General features: G+C 40.3%; 2 protein-coding genes across 5 annotated transcripts in view; one reads left to right on the top strand and one right to left on the bottom strand.

The window, feature by feature from the left end:
• The window catches only part of LOC133660465 (platelet endothelial aggregation receptor 1-like), a 618,594-nt gene that overhangs the window by 155,612 nt on the left and 442,380 nt on the right, over positions 1-20,602 (top strand). The window lies entirely within an intron of this gene.
• Positions 1-20,602, bottom strand: part of LOC133660466 (prelamin-A/C-like) — a 55,837-nt gene that overhangs the window by 20,793 nt on the left and 14,442 nt on the right. For all 3 annotated transcript variants that reach the window (XM_062063984.1, XM_062063982.1, XM_062063983.1), the window contains one exon: positions 19,184-19,549. In XM_062063984.1, coding sequence (XP_061919968.1) covers positions 19,184-19,518 — 335 coding nt within the window. In that variant the 5' untranslated portion in view covers positions 19,519-19,549. The remainder of the gene's footprint in view (positions 1-19,183; positions 19,550-20,602) is intronic.

Below are 20,602 nucleotides of genomic sequence, written 5' to 3'. Positions count from 1 at the left end.
TTCATACATTTACATTCATACTTTCATGTCATTCATTTCATGTCCGTATACTCGTCCAGATTGTTCGTGGCCGCTCCAATTGCCTCCCAGTCTGTCGTTTCCCAACAAGCACGCAACTCGTCCACAGACTCGGCGGTGAAACACTTAATGTTCCTCATAACAGGTTTAATAATGCTACTTAATATCAACAGTGGTGTGGTGGTTAATAATGCTACTTAAATGTGGTGTGGTGGTTAATAATGCTACTTAAATGTGGTGTGGTGGTTAATAATGCTACTTAAATGTGGTGTGGTGGTTAATAATGCTACTTAAATGTGGTGTGGTGGTTAATAATGCTACTTAAATGTGGTGTGCTGGTTAATAATGCTACTTAAATGTGGTGTGGTGGTTAATAATGCTACTTAAATGTGGTGTGGTGGTTAATAATGCTACTTAAATGTGGTGTGCTGGTTAATAATGCTACTTAAATGTGGTGTGGTGGTTAATAATGCTACTTAAATGTGGTGTGGTGGTTAATAATGCTATGTATATATATGTCTTGTGTTTATTTACTGTTGTAGTCATTCCCAGCTGAATATCAGGTCCCACCCGCCTCTCACAGCATCTTCCCTATCTGAATCGCTTCCACTGCCCTCTAGTCCTTCACTCTCACTTTCCTCATCCACAAATCTTTCACCCTCGCTCAAATTAATGGGGTAATCGTCGCTTTCTCGGTCCAAATCGCTCTCACTGCTGGTGGCCATCATTGTAAACAATGTGCAGATGTGAGGAGCTCCACAACCTGTGACGTCACGTAGTGTAGTAGACCTAAGTATTCATTAAGTACCACCATAATGACAACATTAAATACAGTAGTGTAGTAGACCTAAGTATTCATTAAGTACCACCATAATGACAACATTAAATACAGTAGTGTAGTAGACCTAAGTATTCATTAAGTACCACCATAATGACAACATTAAATACAGTAGTGTAGTAGACCTAAGTATTCATTAAGTACCACCATAATGACAACATTAAATACAGTAGTGTAGTAGACCTAAGTATTCATTAAGTACCACCATAATGACAACATTAAATACAGTAGTGTAGTAGACCTAAGTATTCATTAAGTACCACCATAATGACAACATTAAATACAGTAGTGTAGTAGACCTAAGTATTCATTAAGTACCACCACCATGACAACATTAAATACAGTAGTGTAGTAGACCTAAGTATTCATTAAGTACCACCATAATGACAACATTAAATACAGTAGTGTAGTAGACCTAAGTATTCATTAAGTACCACCATAATGACAACATTAAATACAGTAGTGTAGTAGACCTAAGTATTCATTAAGTACCACCACCATGACAACATTAAATACAGTAGTGTAGTAGACCTAAGTATTCATTAAGTACCACCATAATGACAACATTAAATACAGTAGTGTAGTAGACCTAAGTATTCATTAAGTACCACCATAATGACAACATTAAATACAGTAGTGTAGTAGACCTAAGTATTCATTAAGTACCACCATAATGACAACATTAAATACAGTAGTGTAGTAGACCTAAGTATTCATTAAGTACCACCATAATGACAACATTAAATACAGTAGTGTAGTAGACCTAAGTATTCATTAAGTACCACCATAATGACAACATTAAATACAGTAGTGTAGTAGACCTAAGTATTCATTAAGTACCACCATAATGACAACATTAAATACAGTAGTGTAGTAGACCTAAGTATTCATTAAGTACCACCATGATGACAACATTAAATACAGTAGTGTAGTAGACCTAAGTATTCATTAAGTACCACCATAATGACAACATTAAATACAGTAGTGTAGTAGACCTAAGTATTCATTAAGTACCACCATAATGACAACATTAAATACAGTAGTGTAGTAGACCTAAGTATTCATTAAGTACCACCATAATGACAACATTAAATACAGTAGTGTAGTAGACCTAAGTATTCATTAAGTACCACCATAATGACAACATTAAATACAGTAGTGTAGTAGACCTAAGTATTCATTAAGTACCACCACCATGACAACATTAAATACAGTAGTGTAGTAGACCTAAGTATTCATTAAGTACCACCATGACAACATTAAATACAGTAGTGTAGTAGACCTAAGTATTCATTAAGTACCACCATAATGACAACATTAAATACAGTAGTGTAGTAGACCTAAGTATTCATTAAGTACCACCATAATGACAACATTAAATACAGTAGTGTAGTAGACCTAAGTATTCATTAAGTACCACCATGACAACATTAAATACAGTAGTGTAGTAGACCTAAGTATTCATTAAGTACCACCATAATGACAACATTAAATACAGTAGTGTAGTAGACCTAAGTATTCATTAAGTACCACCATAATGACAACATTAAATACAGTAGTGTAGTAGACCTAAGTATTCATTAAGTACCACCATAATGACAACATTAAATACAGAGTGTAGTAGACCTAAGTATTCATTAAGTACCACCATAATGACAACATTAAATACAGTAGTGTAGTAGACCTAAGTATTCATTAAGTACCACCATAATGACAACATTAAATACAGTAGTGTAGTAGACCTAAGTATTCATTAAGTACCACCATAATGACAACATTAAATACAGTAGTGTAGTAGACCTAAGTATTCATTAAGTACCACCATAATGACAACATTAAATACAGTAGTGTAGTAGACCTAAGTATTCATTAAGTACCACCATAATGACAACATTAAATACAGTAGTGTAGTAGACCTAAGTATTCATTAAGTACCACCATAATGACAACATTAAATACAGTAGTGTAGTAGACCTAAGTATTCATTAAGTACCACCATAATGACAACATTAAATACAGTAGTGTAGTAGACCTAAGTATTCATTAAGTACCACCATGACAACATTAAATACAGTAGTGTAGTAGACCTAAGTATTCATTAAGTACCACCATAATGACAACATTAAATACAGTAGTGTAGTAGACCTAAGTATTCATTAAGTACCACCATCATGACAACATTAAATACAGTAGTGTAGTAGACCTAAGTATTCATTAAGTACCACCATAATGACAACATTAAATACAGTAGTGTAGTAGACCTAAGTATTCATTAAGTACCACCATAATGACAACATTAAATACAGTAGTGTAGTAGACCTAAGTATTCATTAAGTACCACCATAATGACAACATTAAATACAGTAGTGTAGTAGACCTAAGTATTCATTAAGTACCACCATAATGACAACATTAAATACAGTAGTGTAGTAGACCTAAGTATTCATTAAGTACCACCATAATGACAACATTAAATACAGTAGTGTAGTAGACCTAAGTATTCATTAAGTACCACCATGACAACATTAAATACAGTAGTGTAGTAGACCTAAGTATTCATTAAAACAAAGCAGAGGTTTTATTTAATATGTACATTTAATATATAATAATATATAATATTTGTTATGTGCAGCTTTCTCTATCAATGTTCTAGTTTGTTTACATGTGTTGTGCAAGCTGATTGGCTGGGAAAGTCAGCGGAGAACGTGGAGAACATTGGGTTCCACACGTGTTCAGTGACAGAAATGAGGGTTCTGTTTGTGTCTTGATTGATTATTTTGCAGAGTAGTGAGATTGTGACGACTTCCCCTGAATGGTGAGCCACTAGAGGGAGCCCCACAGTATTTCTGATGGACATAGCAAACATGTCATACAACTCAACAGACACTAGAGGGAGCCCCACAGTATTTCTGATGGACATAGCAAACATGTCATACAACTCAACAGACACTAGAGGGAGCCCCACAGTATTTCTGATGGACATAGCAAACATGTCATACATGTCAACAGACACTAGAGGGAGCCCCACAGTATTCCTGATGGACATAGCAAACATGTCATACATGTCAACAGACACTAGAGGGAGCCCCACAGTATTTCTGATGGACATAGCAAACATGTCATACATGTCAACAGACACTAGAGGGAGCCCCACAGTATTTCTGATGGACATAGCAAACATGTCATACATGTCAACAGACACTAGAGGGAGCCCCACAGATGGACATAGCAAACATGTCATACATTTCAACAGACACTAGAGGGAGCCCCACAGATGGACATAGCAAACATGTCATACATTTCAACAGACACTAGAGGGAGCCCCACAGATGGACATAGCAAACATGTCATACATTTCAACAGACACTAGAGGGAGCCCCACAGATGGACATAGCAAACATGTCATACATTTCAACAGACACTAGAGGGAGCCCCACAGACGGACATAGCAAACATGTCATACATTTCAACAGACACTAGAGGGAGCCCCACAGACGGACATAGCAAACATGTCATACATTTCAACAGACACTAGAGGGAGCCCCACAGACGGACATAGCAAACATGTCATACATGTCAACAGACACTAGAGGGAGCCCCACAGACGGACATAGCAAACATGTCATACATGTCAACAGACACTAGAGGGAGCCCCACAGATGGACATAGCAAACATGTCATACATTTCAACAGACACTAGAGGGAGCCCCACAGACGGACATAGCAAACATGTCATACATTTCAACAGACACTAGAGGGAGCCCCACAGACGGACATAGCAAACATGTCATACATGTCAACAGACACTAGAGGGAGCCCCACAGACGGACATAGCAAACATGTCATACATGTCAACAGACACTAGAGGGAGCCCCACAGATGGACATAGCAAACATGTCATACATGTCAACAGACACTAGAGGGAGCCCCACAGATGGACATAGCAAACATGTCATACATGTCAACAGACACTAGAGGGAGCCCCACAGACGGACATAGCAAACATGTCATACATGTCAACAGACACTAGAGGGAGCCCCACAGATGGACATAGCAAACATGTCATACATGTCAACAGACACTAGAGGGAGCCCCACAGATGGACATAGCAAACATGTCATACATTTCAACAGACACTAGAGGGAGCCCCACAGATGGACATAGCAAACATGTCATACATTTCAACAGACACTAGAGGGAGCCCCACAGATGGACATAGCAAACATGTCATACATTTCAACAGACACTAGAGGGAGCCCCACAGATGGACATAGCAAACATGTCATACATTTCAACAGACACTAGAGGGAGCCCCACAGACGGACATAGCAAACATGTCATACATTTCAACAGACACTAGAGGGAGCCCCACAGACAGACATAGCAAACATGTCATACATTTCAACAGACACTAGAGGGAGCCCCACAGACGGACATAGCAAACATGTCATACATGTCAACAGACACTAGAGGGAGCCCCACAGACGGACATAGCAAACATGTCATACATGTCAACAGACACTAGAGGGAGCCCCACAGATGGACATAGCAAACATGTCATACATTTCAACAGACACTAGAGGGAGCCCCACAGATGGACATAGCAAACATGTCATACATGTCAACAGACACTAGAGGGAGCCCCACAGATGGACATAGCAAACATGTCATACATGTCAACAGACACTAGAGGGAGCCCCACGGATGGACATAGCAAACATGTCATACATGTCAACAGACACTAGAGGGAGCCCCACGGATGGACATAGCAAACATGTCATACATTTCAACAGACACTAGAGGGAGCCCCACAGATGGACATAGCAAACATGTCATACATGTCAACAGACACTAGAGGGAGCCCCACAGATGGACATAGCAAACATGTCATACATGTCAACAGACATTAGAGGGAGCCCCACAGTTGGACATAGCAAACATGTCATACATGTCAACAGACACTAGAGGGAGCCCCACAGATGGACATAGCAAACATGTCATACATGTCAACAGACACTAGAGGGAGCCCCACAGATGGACATAGCAAACATGTCATACATTTCAACAGACACTAGAGGGAGCCCCACAGATGGACATAGCAAACATGTCATACATGTCAACAGACACTAGAGGGAGCCCCACAGATGGACATAGCAAACATGTCATACATGTCAACAGACACTAGAGGGAGCCCCACAGATGGACATAGCAAACATGTCATACATTTCAACAGACACTAGAGGGAGCCCCACAAATGGACATAGCAAACATGTCATACATGTCAACAGACACTAGAGGGAGCCCCACAGATGGACATAGCAAACATGTCATACATTTCAACAGACACTAGAGGGAGCCCCACAGATGCACATAGCAAACATGTCATACATTTCAACAGACACTAGAGGGAGCCCCACAGATGGACATAGCAAACATGTCATACATGTCAACAGACACTAGAGGGAGCCCCACAGATGGACATAGCAAACATGTCATACATTTCAACAGACACTAGAGGGAGCCCCACAGATGGACATAGCAAACATGTCATACATTTCAACAGACACTAGAGGGAGCCCCACAGATGGACATAGCAAACATGTCATACATGTCAACAGACAACAACATTGAACAAATACATTGCTACAGTTGCTGTCAAGCTGCATGCAATAAACTAAACCAAACCAAAAATATTATGCAACATTTGCAAATCCATTTACAAATAATACACAATAAACGTCAAGTCAACTGTAGTTACTTTTCTGGACATTGACATGTAATAAATAACAAATAAATAATAAATGACACATATACTAAATGAGTGCATGTGTTGAAATGTCAAGAGGAGAAATCCAAATGAGTGTGTGTGAGTTTTAAAGTGAGCCAGGACAGCTGGGACCACAGACCAGGTCTTGTAGGAGCCCACCATGGAGGAACTGGATGGACGAGGCGAGTGTTGGCTTTGTTCAAAGCTATTTACACATGTGCCATTTGCCAATGAGTCACCGTCCAAACACAAGAGGATTCTCTTTTTTTTTCCATCACACTGCTTCCTGGTGTGGAACATGTGACCAGGAGGAGGACTGAACACACGTGACCAGGAGGAGGACTGAACACATGTGACCAGGAGGAGGACTGAACACATGTGACCAGGAGGAGGACTGAACACATGTGACCAGGAGGAGGACTGAACACATGTGACCAGGAGGAGGACTGAACACATGTGACCTCACTGAACACACGTGACCAGGAGGAGGACTGAACACACGTACAAGCAGCACTTTCAAAAAATACTTCATTGCCACCGATAGGCTGTGCTCAAAATGCTGTTTCTTAACTTCTTAATTGTTGGGCCAGCTAAAAAGATGTTTCTCAGCTTTGGTCCCAACCAGCACTCAGGTGTAATACACTTTTACACCACTTGTGGCAGTAATGACAACATCACACAAGTACTCAGGTGTAATACACTTTTACACCACTTGTGGCAGTCATGACAACATCACACAAGTACTCAGGTGTAATACACTTTTACACCACTTGTGGCAGTAATGACAACATCACACAAGTACTCAGGTGTAATACACTTTTACACCACTTGTGGCAGTAATGACAACATCACACAAGTACTCAGGTGTAATACACTTTTACACCACTTGTGGCAGTAATGACAACATCACACAAGTACTCGGGTGTAATACACTTTTACACCACTTGTGGCAGTAATGACAACATCACACAAGTACTCGGGTGTAATACACTTTTACACCACTTGTGGCAGTAATGACAACATCACACAAGTACTCAGGTGTAATACACTTTTACACCACTTGTGGCAGTAATTACAACATCACACAAGTACTCGGGTGTAATACACTTTTACACCACATGTGGCAGTAATGACAACATCACACAAGTACTCAGGTGTAATACACTTTTACACCACTTGTGGCAGTAATGACAACATCACACAAGTACTCGGGTGTAATACACTTTTACACCACTTGTGGCAGTAATGACAACATCACACAAGTACTCAGGTGTAATACACTTTTACACCACATGTGGCAGTAATGACAACATCACACAAGTACTCAGGTGTAATACACTTTTACACCACTTGTGGCAGTAATGACAACATCACACAAGTACTCAGGTGTAATACACTTTTACACCACATGGGGCAGTAATGACAACATCACACAAGTACTCAGGTGTAATACACTTTTACACCACATGTGGCAGTAATGACAACTTCACACAAGTACTCAGGTGTAATACACTTTTACACCACTTGTGGCAGTAATGACAACATCACACAAGTACTCAGGTGTAATACACTTTTACACCACTTGTGGCAGTAATGACAACATCACACAAGTACTCGGGTGTAATACACTTTTACACCACTTGTGGCAGTAATGACAACATCACACAAGTACTCCGGTGTAATACACTTTTACACCACTTGTGGCAGTAATGACAACATCACACAAGTACTCAGGTGTAATACACTTTTACACCACTTGTGGCAGTCATGACATCATCACACAAGTACTCAGGTGTAATACACTTGTACACCACTTGTGGCAGTAATGACAACATCACACAAGTACTCAGGTGTAATACACTTTTACACCACTTGTGGCAGTAATGACAACACCACACAAGTACTCAGCTGTAATACACTTTTACACCACTTGTGGCAGTAATGACAACATCACACAAGTACTCAGGTGTAATACACTTTTACACCACTTGTGGCAGTAATGACAACATCACACAAGTACTCAGGTGTAATACACTTTTACACCACTTGTGGCAGTAATGACAACATCACACAAGTACTCAGGTGTAATACACTTTTACACCACTTGTGGCAGTAATGACATCATCACACAAGTACTCGGGTGTAATACACTTTTACACCACTTGTGGCAGTAATGACAACATCACACAAGTACTCAGGTGTAATACACTTTTACACCACTTGTGGCAGTAATGACAACATCACACAAGTACTCAGGTGTAATACACTTTTACACCACATGTGGCAGTAATGACAACATCACACAAGTACTCAGGTGTAATACACTTTTACACCACTTGTGGCAGTAATGACAACACCACACAAGTACTCAGGTGTAATACACTTTTACACCACTTGTGGCAGTAATGACATCATCACACAAGTACTCGGGTGTAATACACTTTTACACCACTTGTGGCAGTAATGACAACATCACACAAGTACTCAGGTGTAATACACTTTTACACCACATGTGGCAGTAATGACAACATCACACAAGTACTCAGGTGTAATACACTTTTACACCACATGTGGCAGTAATGACAACTTCACACAAGTACTCAGGTGTAATACACTTTTACACCACTTGTGGCAGTAATGACAACATCACACAAGTACTCAGGTGTAATACACTTTTACACCACTTGTGGCAGTAATGACAACATCACACAAGTACTCAGGTGTAATACACTTTTACACCACTTGTGGCAGTCATGACAACATCACACAAGTACTCAGGTGTAATACACTTTTACACCACTTGTGGCAGTAATGACATCATCACACAAGTACTCAAGTGTAATACACTTGTACACCACTTGTGGCAGTAATGACAACATCACACAAGTACTCAGGTGTAATACACTTTTACACCACTTGTGGCAGTAATGACAACACCACACAAGTACTCGGGTGTAATACACTTTTACACCACTTGTGGCAGTAATGACAACATCACACAAGTACTCAGGTGTAATACACTTTTACACCACTTGTGGCAGTAATGACAACACCACACAAGTACTCAGGTGTAATACACTTTTACACCACTTGTGGCAGTAATGACAACATCACACAAGTACTCGGGTGTAGTACACTTTTGCACCACTTGAGGCAGTAATGACAACATCACACAAGTACTCAGGTGTAATACACTTTTACACCACTTGTGGCAGTAATGACAACATCACACAAGTACTCAGGTGTAATACACTTTTACACCACTTGTGGCAGTCATGACAACAGAAGTCTGGAGCTAAAGTTTCTTAAGCACAAAAATGATGACTAAAGTGATGAAGCTGTATTTTTACTTGGACTTTAATGGTATTGATAGTTTAAGAAACAAATGTATTATTAATGTAGTTACAATGTATTATATTAGCACTTTGTAAATGTATGTCAATTTATTTTTCATTAGTTTTTTATGAGTCCCTTTTTTTGTAGTATATTTGATTAGTGTTTAGCGTAAATTCCGGAATATAAGCCACTACTTTTTTCCTAGGCTTTGAACCCTGCAGCTTATAAAAAGGTGCGCCTAATTCATGCATGTTTCTTCGCTGACGGCCAGCTACAAAGTCAATCGTTTTTAAAAAAAAAAACAAGCAAACACACTAAACGTGTTATTTTTTTATTTAATTTTTATTTATCATGTTTGTGCTATGGCGCCATCTTTTGGATGAATTCGCTCACTGCATTGCCCTTCTTTTGAAACTTTTTCTTTTAAGCCTACCGGAAGTAGTTGCCGTTCCGTCTTCTAGCTCTCCATAGCGTTTCTACTTGTGTGGATTCTTCATTTATCACTGCAAGCAACGTAAAACAATTCTTACTCACTAAAGTGTCACATGTGTGTAAAACACTTCTTACTCACTAAAGTGTCACATGTGTGTAAAACACTTCTTACTCACTAAAGTGTCACATGTCTGTAAAACACTTCTTACTCACTAAAGTGTCACATGTCTTTAAAACACTTCTTACTCACTAAAGTGCCACATGTGTGTAAAACACTTCTTACTCACTAAAGTGTCACATGTGTGTAAAACACTTCTTACTCACTAAAGTGTCACATGTCTGTAAAACACTTCTTACTCACTAAAGTGTCACATGTGTGTAAAACACTTCTTACTCACTAAAGTGTCACATGTCTGTAAAACACTTCTTACTCACTAAAGTGTCACATGTGTGTAAAACACTTCTTACTCACTAAAGTGTCACATGTGTGTAAAACACTTCTTACTCACTAAAGTGTCACATGTCTGTAAAACACTTCTTACTCACTAAAGTGTCACATGTGTGTAAAACACTTCTTACTCACTAAAGTGTCACATGTCTGTAAAACACTTCTTACTCACTAAAGTGTCACATGTCTGTAAAACACTTCTTACTCACTAAAGTGTCACATGTGTGTAAAACACTTCTTACTCACTAAAGTGTCACATGTGTGTAAAACACTTCTTACTCACTAAAGTGTCACATGTCTGTAAAACACTTCTTACTCACTAAAGTGTCACATGTGTGTAAAACACTTCTTACTCACTAAAGTGTCACATGTCTGTAAAACACTTCTTACTCACTAAAGTGTCACATGTGTGTAAAACACTTCTTACTCACTAAAGTGTCACATGTCTGTAAAACACTTCTTACTCACTAAAGTGTCACATGTCTGTAAAACACTTCTTACTCACTAAAGTGTCACATGTGTGTAAAACACTTCTTACTCACTAAAGTGTCACATGTGTGTAAAACACTTCTTACTCACTAAAGTGTCACATGTCTGTAAAACACTTCTTACTCACTAAAGTGTCACATGTCTGTAAAACACTTCTTACTCACTAAAGTGTCACATGTGTGTAAAACACTTCTTACTCACTAAAGTGTCACATGTGTGTAAAACACTTCTTACTCACTAAAGTGTCACATGTCTGTAAAACACTTCTTACTCACTAAAGTGTCACATGTGTGTAAAACACTTCTTACTCACTAAAGTGTCACATGTGTGTAAAACACTTCTTACTCACTAAAGTGTCACATGTGTGTAAAACACTTCTTACTCACTAAAGTGTCACATGTGTGTAAAACACTTCTTACTCACTAAAGTGTCACATGTGTGTAAAACACTTCTTACTCACTAAAGTGTCACATGTGTGTAAAACACTTCTTACTCACTAAAGTGTCACATGTCTGTAAAACACTTCTTACTCACTAAAGTGTCACATGTGTGTAAAACACTTCTTACTCACTAAAGTGTCACATGTGTGATGTCTGCAGGAGTGTTTTTAGGCATGTTGGACATGCTATTGTAATGTAATCAAGCTACTGTCATTAGCATTAGCTATTATGCTAACACCTTTACGAGAGTCTGTGTTAGTATTATTAACTTACGATGGCATTCTTTTTGTATTGTTTCAGTCTGGTAAAGTCACCAAGACGTCAGTGTGGAGTTATTGAGTCGGTTTAGCTGATTTTAGAGCTAGCTTGGCAGCTAGCGGCTCCATGACCATGACTGACGTTTTGTTTCATCAGCCGTTTTACTGCCATGTTACAGACACCGTTTGGAAACAATTAAGGTATGTAAATAAACATTTACAGAATGTTTCTGTGTAAATAAGTCAAAATGTATTTTATTATTATATATATTTTATTTGTAATCATCTTTGAGATGAAGTCATGCTTTCATATCGATTCGCCAAAGCACTTTGAAGGGGTTGTTTTGTACAGAGGGTGAGAAATTTCAAGTCGATGGTAACAACAGCAATTGTCAGAAGACGTGTTTTGACACGTGGTCACCCTTTTGTAGAAGATGGAGGAGGTCACATGACCACAATCAGGAGCACTGTGAGCGCATGCGTCCTTTTCAAACACAGTTGGAGGCGTGACGCTTCGGGGAGGGGCGGGGTCACGGAGGCAGGGGGCGGAGCCTCGGGCCTGAGGCGCAGCCATCCTGTGTGTATTTTTGTGTTGTTGGAGCGTCACCAGAGAAACCCACTCCCTGTTTGTATGCAACACTACAGCTCTGTGGACACACTGCCACTCTGTGTGTGTGTGTGTGTGTGTGTGTGTGTGTGTGTGTGTGTGTGTGTGTGTGTGTGTGTGTGTGTGTGTGTGTGTGTGTGTGTGTGTGTGTGTGTGTGTGTGTGTGTGTGTGTGTGTGTGTGTGTGTGTGTGTGTGTGTGTAACATGAAACGGCCATTATTCCAGCCTGCATAGTTCAATGATGATTCATCAAAAGCGAAACACGAGCCGTTTTTTCTTTGGAGTTTTTATGAACGCAACGACGATGTTAGTGTACATTAGACTCTCTACAAGATGTTGTTGACGTACATTAGACTCTCTACAAGATGTTGTTGACGTACATTAGACTCTCTACAAGATGTTGTTGACGTACATTAGACTCTCTACAAGATGTTGTTGACGTACATTAGACTCTCTACAAGATGTTGTTGACGTACATTAGACTCTCTACAAGATGTTGTTGACGTACATTAGACTCTCTACAAGATGTTGTTGACGTACATTAGACTCTCTACAAGATGTTGTTGACGTACATTAGACTCTCTACAAGATGTTGTTGACGTACATTAGACTCTCTACAAGATGTTGTTGACGTACATTAGACTCTCTACAAGATGTTGTTGACGTACATTAAACTCTCTACAAGATGTTGTTGACGTACATTAGACTCTCTACAAGATGTTGTTGACGTACATTAGACTCTCTACAAGATGTTGTTGACGTACATTAGACTCTCTACAAGATGTTGTTGACGTACATTAGACTCTCTACAAGATGTTGTTGACGTACATTAGACTCTCTACAAGATGTTGTTGACGTACATTAAACTCTCTACAAGATGTTGTTGACGTACATTAGACTCTCTACAAGATGTTGTTGACGTACATTAGACTCTCTACAAGATGTTGTTGACGTACATTAGACTCTCTACAAGATGTTGTTGACGTACATTAGACTCTCTACAAGATGTTGTTGACGTACATTAGACTCTCTACAAGATGTTGTTGACGTACATTAGACTCTCCACAAGATGTTGTTGACGTACATTAGACTCTCTACAAGATGTTGTTGACGTACATTAAACTCTCTACAAGATGTTGTTGACGTACATTAGACTCTCTACAAGATGTTGTTGACGTACATTAGACTCTCTACAAGATGTTGTTGACGTACATTAGACTCTCTACAAGATGTTGTTGACGTACATTAGACTCTCTACAAGATGTTGTTGACGTACATTAGACTCTCTACAAGATGTTGTTGACGTACATTAGACTCTCTACAAGATGTTGTTGACGTACATTAGACTCTCTACAAGATGTTGTTGACGTACATTAGACTCTCTACAAGATGTTGTTGACGTACATTAGACTCTCTACAAGATGTTGTTGACGTACATATGATGACGTATGTACGACGACGTACGTACGACGACGTACGTACGACGACGTACGTGCGACGACGTACGTGCGACGACGTACGTGCGACGACGTACGTGCGACGTCGTACGTACGACGACGTACGTACGACGCCGTACGTACGACGCCGTACGTACGACGACGTACGTACGACGACGTACGTACGACGACGTACGTACGTCGTCGTACATACGTCGTCGTACATACGTCATCATATGTACGTCAACAACATCTTGTAGAGAGTCTAATGTACGTCAACAACATCTTGTAGAGAGTCTAATGTCTGTACGTACGATGTCTGTACGTACGATGGCGTACGTACGATGGCGTACGTACGATGACGTACGTACGATGTCTGTACGTACGATGGCGTACGTACGATGACGTACGTACGATGATGTACGTACGATGACGTACGTACGATGATGTACGTACGAAGGCGTACGTACGATGGCGTACGTACGATGACGTACGTACGACGACGTACGCACGACGACGTACGTACGACGACGTACGACGACGTACGTACGACGACGTACGTACGACGACGTACGTACGACGACGTACGTACGATGTCTGTACGTACGATGTCTGTACGTACGATGTCTGTACGTACGATGGCGTACGTACGATGTCTGTATGTATCGTATGTACGATGTCTATGTCTGTAAACAACGGGGAATTGTGAGGAATACTAGCTCCTGTGACGTCACGCTACTTCCGCTACAGGCAAGGCTTTTTTTTATCAGCGAGCAAAAGTTGCGAACTTTATCGTCGATGTTCTCTACTAAATCCTTTCAGCAAAAATATGGCAATATCGCGAAATGATCAAGTATGACACATAGAATGGATCTGCTATCCCCGTTTAAATAAAAAAACATCATTTCAGTAGGCCTTTAATTGTATCATGTACATAAAATAAAATATACTTTATTTACCATTTATTACTAAAAATATATATAGATTCATGCACTGACTTGTAAATAATTGTAAAAAAAAAAAAAAAAAAATATGACAATACTACAAATAGTCCCATGTTTTTCTGGACAATATTTCCTTTATATTGAATAACTTTTTACACACACACACACGCACACACACACACACACACACACACACACACACGACATCTGGCCATGCAGGTTTGCTAGCACGCAGTATTTCCTGCCATTGTGTGCGTGGCGAGACACGCCCACTTGGCGAGGAGCACCAAGGTAAAACCACTTCTCTTTTGATTACTACTTTTTGTTTTTACATGCAATAAAAGTTCCTGAATGTTGTTTTTGGTTCATAATAACTAATACCGAAAAAAACTAAGCACAGTTGTTGTTTTGTGGGACGCAACGTTTGGATATTTGACTCATTACTTTTCCAAATGTCTATTTTTTTTATTGAATCTACAATAAATATGTCCACACGAGAATGACAACTTCATCGATAGCAAACCAGGATAGGTTTTAAAAAACAATATTCCAATGGTTCTGCTGAGGCTGCTGCCCCCGCTATTTACAAGTGGATATATTGATCATTTATCTATATGCAAGTGGATATATTGATCATTTATCTATATACAAGTGGATATATTGATCATTTATCTATATGCAAGTGGATATATTGATCATTTATCTATATACAAGCGGATATATTGATCATTTATCTATATACAAGTGGATATATTGATCATTTATCTATATACAAGTGGATATATTGATCATTTATCTATATGCAAGTGGATATATTGATCATTTATCTATATACAAGTGGATATATTGATCATTTATCTATATACAAGTTCATTAAGTTAGAGTGAACAGGTAGTTCTAGCTCAGAGTCATTTACTATAGCACTGTATTGTGTTATAATGGTTGTTAAGACTATAGCACTGTATTGTGTTATAATGGTTGTTAAGACTATAGCACTGTATTGTGTTATGATGGTTGTTAAGACTATAGCACTGTATTGTGTTATAATGGTTGTTAAGACTATAGCACTGTATTGTGTTATAATGGTTGTTAAGACTATAGCACTGTATTGTGTTATAATGGTTAAGACTATAGCACTGTATTGTGTTATAATGGTTGTTAAGACTATAGCACTGTATTGGATCAGGCTTGCCCTTGTTTTTTGCATATTTGAAATAAAATATATCAAATCTAAATTCTAACCTTTACTTCATAGCATCATCAACAAATGGGAGGGTGCCGGGTGAGCTACGTTGGGGTGGTCTACAGCTATGCATTTCTATTTTTGCTTTACCAAACGGATCTGAGTGGTCTATGTTTAGCAAGAATGTCCTTTTTGGATGCTGCTTCCTTCAACCTGCCTGGACTTTTCCAGGACAGAAAACACATTCCTTGGATTCCAGCAAGACCTTGAAGGACATCAACAATCCAGCAAGACCTTGAAGGACATCAACAATCCAGGAACACCTTGAAGGACATCAACAATCCAGGAACACCTTGAAGGACCTCAACAATCCAGCAAGACCTTGAAGGACATCAACAATCCAGCAAGACCTTGAAGGACATCAACAATCCAGCAAGACCTTGAAGGACCTCAACAATCCAGCAAGACCTTGAAGGACCTCAACAATCCAGCAAGACCTTGAAGGACATCAACAATCCAGCAAGACCTTGAAGGACATCAACAATCCAGCAAGACCTTGAAGGACATCAACAATCCAGCAAGACCTTGAAGGACATCAACAATCCAGCAAGACCTTGAAGGACATCAACAATCCAGCAAGACCTTGAAGGACATCAACAATCCAGCAAGACCTTGAAGGACCTCAACAATCCAGCAAGACCTTGAAGGACCTCAACAATCCAGCAAGACCTTGAAGGACCTCGACAATCCAGCAAGACCTTGAAGGACCTCAACAATGTGACAGGAAGTTCCTCAGACAGATGCAGGTCCTCAAATAAGACTACATTGTGGACTCACTGAGGCAGCAGGACTACGCAGAAGGAAGGAAGGCCACACATGTTGGTGCAGATCTACATAAAGGTGCACAATTAGGAATGACTGACAGTCCACTTGCATCGAGGCCAAGCAGGGAAGCAGCAAATTGGGCAGACGAGCATGTGCACATTGCTCAGTATTGCCACCTACAGGACTGGAGGGGGAATGACTCCAGTCCAAATGTTTAGCAACACACAATAGTAGTAGGAAGAGAGCACACACACACACACACACACACACACACACACACACACACACACACACACACACACACACACACACACACACACACACACACACACACACACACACGTTGTGGTCTTGGCAGGCCTTAATAAGAACATGATTGTGCAAGGATACAACAATCTTTATGGTAATAAGTGCCATACTTCTGCTTTATGAGTAATGGTGGATGAAGTTATTAAGGGGAAGTATGGCATAAATTGAATAAGATGAAGTTATTATGGCATAAGTTGAATAAGATGAAGTTATTATGTGTTGTGGGCAAAGCACCAGCGACCGCAGATATATTTTGCTTTGTGATTAGCATTAATGTTGCTACTTAGGATTGCCATCCCACTTTGAGCTGGCAGGCTAGTGACTAGTGAGGGACTTAACTAGAAGATCTTTATTGTCATTAGACTTAGACTTCCTTTTTATTGCCATTGAAATGTGAACTTTACAGTCCAGATAAGAAGGTTACATTAGCTCATGGCAGTGCAGGATAAAAGAGCAATAAAGTGCAGATATAAATAAATAAACAGATTACTGTACAGATAAATATATTGCACTTTTCCACATGCGTCCACGTTTATGGATGTATGTTATATTGTCTTTTTTATTCCAGCGAGTTCATCCATTTTGGGGGGAGTTGAGGTGATGATTTAATTATGATGCGTTCAAGAGTCTTACGGCCTGTGGGAAGAAGCTGTTACAGAACCTGGAGGTTCTGCTTCGGAGGCTGCGGAACCTCTTTCTAGAGTCCAGCAGTGAAAACAGTCCTTGGTGGGGGTGGGAGGAGTCTTTGCAGATTGGTGGGGGTGGGAGGAGTCTCTGCACATTTTCTGAGCCCTGGTCACAACATTTACCTTTTTTTTTAGGGGGGGGGGGTGGGAATAATATTCCAACAAAGGAACATTTTGTTCAATCTCAGCCCAATTTTGATGACTACATTAGTATTTGAACGACAGTTGCACAAATGTCAGGTATATGTTGATATTATATTGACATGTTTTACTTGAGTGGCGTATCTAGCATAGATCAGTCTGAAGCCAGCAGGCACAAGACGTCGATACAACGTCGATACAACGTCGATACAAGACTTGCATTTGTACACGGAGACAACGTTGGATCCACATTTTGAAGATGACCACATTTCAATGTGAAATCAACGTCACGAGCTGACATTGAATAAATGTTGTCAAAAAGCATGTTGCTTCAATGTTGCATTTGCGTTGTTTGGAAATAGATTTGTCAATATTTGGTTGCTAATGTCTTAGCACAGGGCTTCTTAACCTTGTTGACCATGTTTGAACCACTCAAATATTACATTTGAATCACATCTTACCACCACCAACCTTGTCAAACAACATGAAAGCATGTGAGATTATCCAGGCTGACACAAAAAAAAATAAGTACAAATCAAATCTAGTGCAAAAGAAGGGACGCATACAAAGAGATTTTCAAAATAAATGTACACACAATAACGCAGAGCTGAAACACATTGCAACTAAATCAATAATAAATCATGTTTTTTTTTAAATAAACTGTCAAATGTTCACCACGTTTGTCATCATTTTTGCACTTGACAAACTTCCCGATGACTTCTTCTGTTTAAAATTGTCATTACTGCCACAAGTGGTGGAAAAGTGTATTGCAGCGACCCACGGCTGAGAAACGACTCTTTGGATTCTATCTTGTTTACCAAATGTTGGACTTGTATGAGAAGTCAACATGTCTGAAAGTCAAATACAAGTCAAATAGGAAAACACTATCTCCTGGAATTGTCCTAACTTTGCACCGAGCATTCCGCCAGCATAATTAAGGGCGGGGCCTGTCTGGCTGGAGGCGTGTCCTCTCCCTACCGGCAAGAATGTGACCCGCAGCAATGTTTGAAGCCCCGCCCCCTCCTACCTGGCTTTCAGCTCCTTGTACTCCTCCTTGATCTTGCCCAGCTCCAGCTGCAGGCGGGCACGCTCCCGGGCCACCTGGTCCAGGGTCTTGCGGGCGTCGGCCAGCTCGCTCTCGTAGGCCGCCTTGATGCCGCTGAGGTCGCGGCTGACGCACGACTCGGACTCGGAGATGCGCAGACGCAGGCCGGCGTTCTCCACCTCCAGCGAGCGCACCTTGTCGATGTAGACGGCCAGCCGGTCGTTGAGGTTGCACAGATCCTCTTTCTCCTGCAGCCGGGTGATGCGGGCCGGGGAGGCGGCGCCGCGGCTCATGCGCTTCTGGCTCGGCGTTTCCATGGCAACGGGGGCCGATGCGGTGACTCACTGGCTGTGGGAAGGAAACTTGTTTTATTACACTTCAAAACTTTCCACCGGACTCGGAGTTGATTCACTCAAACAATCACTGCTCTCACTTCCTGCCGGAGAAAAAGTGCGCTCCTCAGGGTAATGGACCTTGCATACCAGTTGCCATGGCGACGACTGCATAAACACTGCCCTACTAAGGACATCCTCATCCAAAACGTTGGCCTTTGCATATGAAAAGAATATCTGCACTGCCACTTGCTGCTTGGCAGAGTTTGCCAAATACAAAACATGATGTCATACAACACATCAGAGACTCGGCGTCTGCAATATACCAACTAAGCAAATAGTATAGAGGGAAAGTGTGAAAAACAAGCCGCAGTGAACGCACCTTACCGCTCAAGCCTCCCTCCTAGTTTACCCTCCCCTCCCGCTCGGTCCATATTTTAACTTCCCTTTGCTCTCCAACACCCGGGAAACAACGGCACGCATGACACATTCTAAACTTGGAATGTCAGGCCTTCAAAATAAAAGCAAGCCAGTAAAATAACTGTTTTCACTTAAGGATAAAGTCGCCTTTCTCTTACTACAAATGCAAAGAAATACTGATCATTATCAGCAGAGTGTGTGACATTACCCAATAATGCAAATCACAAATGCTGTATTTTAAAGAAGATAGCAGCTAAACATGTGTGTCTATACACAGTGTGGAGCACTCCTGGAAGCCAATATAATGGGAAATGAACTGCATTTCAAGTATTATTATCACTGATGCCAAACATGTTACAAAGCGAGTGCATGCTAACAGCTAAGCTAGCCTGAAAGGACAGAAGAAGTAAGGTAAGTCAAGTTGAAGATGGAAGGAGAAAGTCAAGAGATATTAACAAGAAGACTAGAGAAGTAAGAAGAAGTAAGGTAAGTCAAGTTGAAGATGGAAGAAAGTAGAGAGATATTAACAAGAAGTCTAGAGAAGTAAGAAGAAGTAAGGTAAGTCAAGTTGAAGATGGAAGAAGTAGAGAGATATTAACAAGAAGTCTAGAGAAGTAAGAAGAAGTAAGGTAAGTCAAGTTGTAGATGG

The sequence above is a fragment of the Entelurus aequoreus genome, linkage group LG11, assembly GCF_033978785.1.
Source record: "Entelurus aequoreus isolate RoL-2023_Sb linkage group LG11, RoL_Eaeq_v1.1, whole genome shotgun sequence".
NCBI lineage: Eukaryota > Metazoa > Chordata > Actinopteri > Syngnathiformes > Syngnathidae > Entelurus > Entelurus aequoreus.
Note: the sequence above shows the minus strand (reverse complement) of the source record. Positions and strands in the feature narration are given on the sequence as shown.